A 9,367-nucleotide genomic window follows, 5' to 3' on the forward strand; every position below is an offset into this window, starting at 1 on the left:
ACAGAGTGAGTTTCAGGACAGTCAGAGCTACACAGAGAAACCCATGTCTTGAAAAAAACCACATAAACAAACAAACGACACTTCCCCCAAAGGAGGGGACTTTGGACAAGGGTGCGTGTGTGAAAAAGTTAAGAGAGAAGGGGAGTATAGAGCAATGAAGGCTGGAGGGAGATGGGTCACCCACCCCAAGCAGCGGGAGATTGGGATGGGCATGGGCTTCTGCCATGGTCAGATATGCTCTTCTTTCTTCAGAAGAGCTTTAAATGGGGCTTGAAGGTCAGAAGATCAGTGGGACAAAGCTAGAGGCTGCGCTGAGGGGAGCGCAGGAGCATAGGATCCCTGTGACATCGGAGAGGCGGCCGATCTCAAAGGTTCAAACTCATTAATGGCTTGATGGCATACATTTGTAATTTCCAGCACTCTGAAGGCTGAGGCAGGAGGATCGCCACAAGTCCGAGGCCAGCCTGGACTACCTAGCAAATCTCTGTCTAAAACAAAAACAAAAAACAAAAAAGGGCCAAGTGTAGCAGAACAAGCCTTTAATTCCAGAGGTGGAGGCAGGCAGAGCTCTAAATTTGAGGCCAACCCTAATCCTATCGACATAATGAATTCCAGGACAGCCAGAGCTACAAAGTGAGACCTTGTCTCAAAACAAACAAAAATTATCCCTCACGCCCTTATTTTAAAAGGGGAAAACTTGTAAAGAAAGATACAAGGCTAGTGTGAAGTGCACCTGAGGGCGAGCAGGCCAGGCTAAACGCAGGTGCTGCTTTAGCGCTCACGCGCTCCTGCATTCCCCTCCATCACCGGTAGGTGGAGCTGACGGGCAGCAGCGTCTTCGACTACATCCATCCTGGGGACCACTCGGAGGTGTTGGAGCAACTGGGGCTGCGGGCTACAACTCCCGGGCCCCCCACGCCACCTTCCGTGTCCTCTTCTTCCTCCTCCTCGTCATCCTCCTCGCTGGTGGACACTCCCGAGATTGGTAATTTCCAGGAACTCCCTCCTTGCCAAAGAATAACGCCTGAGGGTAGATCCTGGTGTTTGTTCTTAACAAAGCAAGATTTTATAAAACGGATTAAGTCCACCAGGCTGTCTAAACTTGCTTGGTTCCCCCAAATGGCCAGGATACACCAACATTTGAGCTTGCCAGATGGAGGTGGGAATACCTCAAGCCTTGTTTTTTTGTTTTTTTGTTTGTTGTTGTATTTTTTTAAAGCTGTGTCTTAAAAAATTGGGTCCAGGGTCGGGCATTTAATCCCAACGCACTCGGGAGGCAGAGGCAGGCGGATCTCTGTGAGTTCGAGCCCAGCCTGGTCTACAAGAGCTAGTTCCAGGATAGCCAGTGCTGTTACACAGTGAAATCCTTTCTCAAACAAAAGCAAAAAACAAACAAACTGGATCCTTACTCCTCCCCAAGCCAGAAGGGAGGCTTCCAAAATCCAGCCACAGCACAGAGAGGTCAAATTAATTGACCAAGTCACACATCTATTCCAGTCCATTCTTGGGTGGAAATTTCCACTCTCACGACAGACAAAGGTCGAGTGACATCACCCACAAGCTCCCTTTAGCTTGGAGATGTTGGAGACCGGTGAGGATGACTGAACTGGGTTTGGTTAACATCCTAAATGAGCCATCCACAGTGTAAGGAGCTTGGAGAGCTGGCTGTTACATGCAGGGGAATAATAGAGGTTACTGATGAATCTGGGTGCCTCGAGAAAGATGGGAAGACGTGAACATTCTGTAGGGAAAGGATTTTTTAACGTTGGCCAAATTTGGGGTGGGGGACAGTGACTCCGAAGCCATCTCAGGATGAGGTGGGACAGCAAAGCTGTACTTTCGAGGTTTCTTGGAGCTGGAGAGTGGCTCAGAGGTTAAGACACTGGCTTCCAGAGGTCCTGAGTTCGATTCCCAGCAACCATATGATGGCTCATAACCATCTATAATGGAATTTGGTGCCCTCTTCTGGTGTATAGGCAGAGGCAGAACATTGTATACATAATAAACAAATAAGTCTTTTTTGTTTGTCTGGTTTTTTGTTTTTCGAGACAGGGTTTCTCTGTAGCTTTGGAGCCTGTCCTGGAACTAGCTCTTGTAGACCAGGCTGGCCTCGAACTCACAGAGATCCACCTGCCTCTGCCTCCCCAGTGCTGGGACTAAAGGCGTGTGCCACCACCAGCCCCCTGGGTACAAGCAATTTTTCTAAAAGGGGGTTGTTGTTTATACAAGGTTTCTTTTTTTTTTTAAGAGTTGGTTTTTTAGGGCTGGAGAGATGGCTCAGTGGTTAAGAGCATTGCCTGCTCTTCCAAAGGTCCTGAGTTCAATTCCCAGCAACCACATGGTGGCTCACAACCATCTGTAAAGAGGTCTGGCGCCCTCTTCTGGCCTTCAGGCAAGCAGGCAGGCAGAATATTGTATACATAATAAATAAATAAATATTTAAAAAAAAAAAAGAGTTGGTTTTTTAGCTACATGATGGAGGCACGAGGCAAGTGGATCTCTGTGAGTTAAAGGTCAGCTTGGTCTACAGAGAAAGTTCCAGGACAGCCAGGGCTACACAGAGAAACCATGTCTCGAAAAACCAAAAGGAGAAAAAAGGGGAAAAAAAGAGTTGATTTTTGTTTTTTTTTTTCCTTCTTCCTTTTATACCTCTAGTCTGTGACAGGGGACATGGCTATGATCACAACAGCTCTAGCCTGCCCTCCCTAGGTTCACAGTCCAGTGGACACTAGGCTGTCCCCATGTAGGAACAACTGGCCAGACGGAGTGCCTGCACCAGGCTGGGGTCAGACCTAATACCTGGGGGATAGAGTTAAAGATGGCTTTCTTCTCAAGGCTCTCGTGAACTACGTGGGTTCTGAGAAATGAGGGGCACATCTGACTTTAGACCTGGCTGTCCCACGGAGGAGGAGAGATTATTGTAGCAGTGTGCCTACTTTAACCATTAGATGTGTCGAGTGTCTGGGGTGGCCCAGCACACCATGAGGCTGGCTCTGAGGTGGTTCCTTCCTGTTCTGTCCCAGAAGCCAGCCCTACCGAGGCATCCCCTACCTTCCGGGTACAGGAGCGTTCCTTCTTCGTCCGCATGAAGTCCACCCTCACAAAGAGGGGCCTGAATGTCAAAGCCTCAGGTTACAAGGTAGGTAGGAGCTGTCCTTCCTGTGTGCTCGCTATGTCCCGGGTTACAGGGCAGTGAAGACAGAAACTGGGAGACACTCAAGGCCTCGCCTGTGCCAAGGGACCTGTGGTTATCAAGTGAAACTGGGCTGGGCCTTGGCTTGGCTGTGGTCCTCCTGCCTCAGCAGCCCCACCAGGTACTTCCGCAGTAATTCCCATCACTGCTGATCCTGCCTTGCCATCTCCAGCCCCATGGGCTCTAACCCCACTTGATCCCTTCCAATGAGAACCGCCTTCCACAGGTCATTCACGTGACAGGGCGCCTGAGGTCCCGAGCCCTGGGTCTTGTGGCACTGGGACACACGCTGCCCCCAGCCCCGCTGGCTGAGCTTCCTCTGCACGGACACATGATTGTCTTCCGCCTCAGCCTGGGCCTCACCATCCTAGCTTGTGAGAGCAGGTACCGGGGTATGGGTAGGAGGGAAGGTGGGTTCTTTGAAAATATGCGGATATACGGGAATCAGTCAAGCCTGGGCCTTTGACTAGGGCAGTGGGGAATCATGGAAGGAGGAAGGGTAACGGAGACGCAGGGGTGCCTGGGCGAAGGGAGGGTGGTGAGTCTGGCCCTGCTGGTCCATCATCACTTGCCCTTTCCTTCACCCATATTATTACTATGCCCATTTTACAGAGGAAAACTGAGACGCAAAGGGCTGTACTGCAAGGACGTAGACCCTGGAAGACGCTGAAGCGAACTCTGCCATCTCCCACACCGCCTAGTGTCTCTAACTCCCCCCCCCCTTTCTTCTGTCTTCTCCAGAGTTAGCGACCATATGGACATGGGACCCTCGGAGCTTGTGGGGCGCAGCTGCTACCAGTTTGTCCATGGACAGGATGCAACCAGGATCCGTCAAAGCCACCTGGACCGTGAGACACACTTCTGTACCCTCTCCCCACCCACCACAAAGACCCGAATGGCCCCACAGCCCTGCTCCCTGGAAGTCCTTCTTCAGGGCTAACCACGGTCTCTGCTTGTACTGCAGCTCCTGGGGCTCTGTTTGGAATAGAAAAGCATCCAAGAGCTTGCGCAAGTGCTCATGGGGGTGGGCAGTAAGTGGGGTGAGAGGGGTCTCTGACCGATGCTGGGATACCTCCCGGTCGCTGACTTTCTCTGTACCGTTCTCTGTCTTTCTCGATTTCCCCCACTCTTGCCATCTCGCCTCTGCCTGGCTCCTGCCCACCTGCCTTGACTCTTCCCACCCTCCCCACCCCTCTGGGCTCTCTGCTCTCTTGGGATGGACCCAGTGCTGGACAAAGGTCAGGTGGTGACTGGTTACTACCGTTGGCTGCAGCGTGCGGGGGGCTTCGTATGGCTGCAGTCTGTGGCCACTGTGGCCGGGAACGGGAAGAGTGCCGGGGAGCATCACGTTCTGTGGGTCAGTCACGTGCTCAGGTGAGAGGTGGCCCTTAGCGGCAGCCCCTCCCCATCCCAGCCAGGGCCCACAAGGGAGAGCTCTGTAGACCTGAAGGGGGAAGCAGCTGAGAGCAAACGCCTAGGCAAGGAACAGCCTCACTGGGACCGAGAGGAGTCGCTGTTGGGAGGAGAAGGCTCGCAGTGGTTCACCTCAGGCTGAATGTGTGAGATTGACTCTTGGGCACTGGGGAACCATGGCAGACTTTATCCAGGGAGGACCAGAGTGAGGCAATACGTACATGCATTGCTGGCCGAGGGCACCGGGTAGATCAAGTCTCAGGTCCACAGCCTCCGCTGCCTAGGGAAGGAGAGCGAGTGTCTGGGGCCAGTGCAGAGGCAGGAGAAAGGGTTGCAGCAGCAGCAGGGCGTAGGTATTGAGGGTTTTGTGACAGGAGAGGGGATCACAAGCAAATCTGCACTAAAAACCCTTCTTCCTGCTGAGAGCTGATTGGGAGAAAAAGGAACTGGAGAAAGAGAAAAGAGGAGGCTAGGGCATGCTTTAAGAAACGCCAGAAAGTCGGGTAGTGGTGGTGCACGCCTTTAATCCCAGCACTTGGGAGCAGAGGTAGGTGGGTCTCTGGTCTACAGAGCAAGTGCCAGGACAGCCAGGAATACATAGAGGAACCCTGTCTCAAGGAAAGAAAAAAAAGCCAGGAGAGGAGGGGGTGCCCATCTGCCCCTTTGAATCCTAGAAGGGAACAGGAGATTTAGAAGGAAGAGACTAGATGACCACCACGTGTTTAAAGGACCCCCAGGTAATATCAAGTGGCTGACAGTGGCACAGGCTTGCCCATAGGAGGGAGCTCATCTGAGTTAGAATATATTCTGGAGCTGGGCCTGATCCTCTGATCCCAGCCAGAGGCAGTTGCAGGAGAACTGAAAGTTCAAGGCCAGCTTGGGAAACTTGGGAAGAGTGCTTAGCAGTAGAGCCCCTGCCTAGAATCCCCCAGTGAGGGGCTGGGGTGTGGCTCAGTGGTAGAGCCCCTGCCTAGAATCCCCCAGTGAGGGGCTGGGGTGTGGCTCAGTGGTAGAGCCTCTGCCTAGAATCCCCCAGTGAGGGCCTGGGGTGTGGCTCAGTGGTAGAGACCCTGCCTAGCACATTGGAGACTATGGGTTTAATTCAATATGTGTGCATGTGTGTGCACATGTGTGTGTGTGAGAGAGCAGCATGAAGTTAATAGGTCTGACAGAAAGTTTTAAGCGCCTCAGGGTAGTATCAGCAAATTCCATGCTGTCCCAAGACCTCTGGTTTTCAGTCCTGTCATCTTGTCCCCAGCCATGCTGAAGAGAGCCAAACACCCCTGGATGCCTTCCAGCTTCCGGCCACTGTGTCTCATGAGGATCCATCGAGCCCAGGCCCAGAGTCCACAGGTAAGCTAACCCCTTCCCACTCCTGCACCCAGGAAAGACTAGGGACCTTTGGACTGACTGTGGAAACCTAGGTGGCTATTTACATTAACACTGAAGGCAAATTTCCTTGAAGCTGGGGCTGATGCAACAGGGGAAGTGCTGGCCTGGAAAGTCTGATGGAATGAGGTTAGTTTCTCACAGAGAGAAGCCAGGAACAGAAGCACACTGCTGCAGTCCCGCTGCCAGGGAAGTGGAGCACAAAGATGCTCAAGGTTGATTGACAGGCCCTGTGTTATAGTGGAAAGTGGAGGGGCTGGAGAGATGGATCAGAGGCTAAGAGCACTTGTTGTCTGGGCAGTGGTGGAGCAGGCCTATAATTCCACCACTTGGGAAGCAGAGCCAGCCTGGTCTACAGAGAGACTTCCAGGACACCAGAACTGTTACACAGAGAAACCCTGTCTCAAAAAACAAAACAAAACAAAACAAACAAACACGCCCCCCCCCCCAAAAAGCCAGCAGTAGTGGTGTACGCCTTTAATCCCAGCACTTGGGAGGCAGAGGCAGGAGGATCTCTGTGAGTTCGAAGCCAGCCTGGTCTACGAGAGCTAGTTCCAGGACAGGAACCAAAGCTACAAAGAAACCTGTCTCGAAAAATCAAAAAACAAAAACAACAACAACAAAAAGAGCACTTTTTCTTGCAGAAACCCAGGTTTGATTCCCCAGCACCTACAGAGCTCAAAGCCAGATATAATCCCAGTTCTAAGGGATTTGATGCCCTCTTCTGACCGACGTGGGCAACAGGCATTCATGTGATGCAGAGACATACTTTTTTTTTTAGATTTATTTATTTATTATGTATACAGAGTTCTGCCTGCATGTAAGCCTGCAGGCCAGAAGAGGGCGCCAGATCTCATTACATTACATTATGAGCCACCATGTGGTTGCTGGGAATTAAAACTCAGGACCGCTGGAAGAGTAGCCATTGCTCTGAACCGCTGAGCCATCTCTTCAGACCCCACAGAGACATACTTCTATGTGTATGTGTAAAACACACATACACATAAAATAAAATAAGTAAGTCTAAATGGGGCTGAGAAATGGCTCAGCAATTAGGAGCACTGACTGCTACTGCAGAGGACCAGGGTTCAACTCCTAGCACCCATGCGGCAGCGCACAGCCATCTGTAACTCCAGTTCCAGGGGCAGCAAGCACACACAGTGCACAGACACACATGCAGACAAAGAACTCAAACACGTGAAATAAGTCTTTAAAATTTTAAATAGTTCTCTAAAACTTAAGGGGAGGCAGGTGCGGTAGCGCACACCTTTAATCCCAGCACTTAGAGGCAGAAGCAGGTGGATCTCTGTGAGTTTAAGCCCAGCGGGGTCTACAGAGAGTTCCTTGACAGCCGGGACTACACAGAGAAACTCTGTTGCAAATTTAAAAAAAGAAAAAAAAAACCACAACTTTACAAAGCTGCAAAGCTGTCCTTTGACCTGGTCAACATCTGCACGGTGGCATGTATGCCTTCCCCATCATGCCCATCATCATCTAATAATAGAGACAGAGGAAGACACCAATGTTGACATCTCACCGCCTTGCCCTCACCCACACACACAAAGTAAAGAGAAGGCTTAGAATCTGCTTCAACAGTAGATGGCCTGTGGAGAATCCATCACTGAGGGGCTGCGGCCATGGCTCGGTGGTAGAGCCCCTGCCTAGACACCGTATTGCGCATGCGAGCATACAATGAGGGGCTGTGGGCGTGGCTCAGCTGTAGCGCTCTGTAAAGAATAAAAAACCAGTATCTCCTTTAGAGGACGAGCCTCCAGTTGACCCGAAGCAGGCTGCCTCTGTGGACCAGGACAAGGACAAGAACCCTCAGACCCGAGGCAAACGCATCAAAGTGGAGCCTGCCCCAAAGGAAGCTAGGGGCTCCGAGGACAGTGGAGACGAGGAGCTCTCAGATCCGCCGACCACACCTCGGCCAGAATTCACTTCTGTAATCCGGGCGGGGGCCCTGAAGCATGATGCGGTACTCCCGTGGGGCCTGACAACTCCTGGAGAGCCCTCGCCTGCCCTCCTTCACGCAGGCTTCCTGCCACCGGTGGTGAGGGGCCTGTGCACGCCGGGCACCATCCGCTATGGCCCTGCAGAGTTGAGCCTGATGTATCCACATTTGCACAGGCTGGGTCCAGGCCCCACGCTCCCGGAGGCCTTTTACCCTACCCTGGGCCTGCCCTACCCAGGGCCCACAGGTACTAGGGTGCAGCGGAAGGGAGACTGAAGAGAAGCCGAATCTGGGGCATATATCAAGGCCTGGAGTCCTCCTTGAGAATTAAACACCATTCCCTGAGAGGTTCCATCCCCAGGGACCCTGCATGATTGCTTTTCCTTGTCCCTTTAAATTATTTATTTATTCATTTATTTATCTGTTTGTTTGTGTGTGGGTAGGGGTGGTACGGTGTGAGAATTAGCTCTCTCCTTCTACCTTGTGGGTCCTGAGGATCAAACTCAGGTTGTCAGGCTTGGGAGCAAATGTCTCTATGCAATGAGCCATCTTGCCTCTTCATTAGACACCTTCATCCGCCTTGTCCCTATTGGCCGTCCTCCTCTCCCTCCCGGCCTCCCCAGATAACAGGAGCCATCACTCGGAGTCTCAAACTGCTGAAGGGTCAGGTTTAATGTCCCAGTCCTCGGCCCAGCCATTCCCCACAGCCCTGCTGTTTACTCGGGTGGTGGCCGTCCTGCTTCATCTGGGCCTTCCGTAGAGGCTGCCCCGTCATCATCAGGCACCAATTCCACGTCCAGTTCCAACTGTCCCATGTAGAGGCCTACAGCGCAAGCCCAGAGCAGAGTGGCAGCCAACACTGCCCCCACACCAGCGGCAGCACCGGCAAGAGACAGCTGCATAGGTCCTCGCAGTGCTGCCAGGCCCACTGCATAGGAGGCTCCGCCCCACACCACGCACAGGCCACCCAGCAGGAAGAAGCCTGTGGAGAAGGAGCAGCAATCAATAGTCGCAGGGTCCAGGACATCCCAAGGGGCTGCCAAGATGACGGATGGGGAGGCTGAGTCAGTACTAGCACGGGGCTGGGCAAGGCCTCTAAGGCCAGTTAGTAAGAGGCTGGAGGAGTCAGCGGTGGTGGCGCACTGGGGAGGCAGAAGCAGGCCGATCTCAGTGAGTTCGAGGCCAGCCTGGTCTATAGAGATAGTTCCAGGACAGGCAGGGCTGCAGAGAAACCCTGTCTTGAAAAAAACAAAACAAACAAAAAAGAGGCTAGAGGCTAGCTCAGGCAACTTAGATTGTCACAAAAGAACAAGTTGTTTAAAAAAAAAATTGGAGCCGGGCGATGGTGGCGCACGCCTTTAATCCCAGCACTCGGGAGGCAGAGGCAGGTGGATCTCTGTGAGTTCGAGACCAGCCTG

The 9,367-nt window shown here is 52.4% G+C and overlaps 2 protein-coding genes across 4 annotated transcripts in view; one reads left to right on the plus strand and one right to left on the minus strand.

The window, feature by feature from the left end:
* Npas1 (neuronal PAS domain protein 1) overlaps positions 1–8,323 on the plus strand; it is a 21,014-nt gene extending 12,691 nt beyond the window's left edge. For all 3 annotated transcript variants that reach the window (XM_026786425.1, XM_005361051.3, XM_026786426.1), the window contains exons 6-12: positions 814–985; positions 3,024–3,139; positions 3,420–3,577; positions 3,935–4,041; positions 4,420–4,567; positions 5,865–5,959; positions 7,756–8,323. In XM_026786425.1, coding sequence (XP_026642226.1) covers positions 814–985; positions 3,024–3,139; positions 3,420–3,577; positions 3,935–4,041; positions 4,420–4,567; positions 5,865–5,959; positions 7,756–8,225 — 1,266 coding nt within the window. In that variant the 3' untranslated portion in view covers positions 8,226–8,323. The remainder of the gene's footprint in view (positions 1–813; positions 986–3,023; positions 3,140–3,419; positions 3,578–3,934; positions 4,042–4,419; positions 4,568–5,864; positions 5,960–7,755) is intronic.
* A 280-nt stretch (positions 8,324–8,603) lies between these two features.
* The window catches only part of Tmem160 (transmembrane protein 160), a 3,081-nt gene continuing 2,317 nt past the window's right edge, over positions 8,604–9,367 (minus strand). Inside the window, exon 3 of the mRNA XM_005361052.2 lies at positions 8,604–8,931. Coding sequence (XP_005361109.2) covers positions 8,666–8,931 — 266 coding nt within the window. The 3' untranslated portion in view covers positions 8,604–8,665. The remainder of the gene's footprint in view (positions 8,932–9,367) is intronic.

The sequence above is a fragment of the Microtus ochrogaster genome, linkage group LG4 (genome assembly GCF_000317375.1).
Source record: "Microtus ochrogaster isolate Prairie Vole_2 linkage group LG4, MicOch1.0, whole genome shotgun sequence".
NCBI classification, from domain to species: Eukaryota; Metazoa; Chordata; class Mammalia; order Rodentia; family Cricetidae; genus Microtus; species Microtus ochrogaster.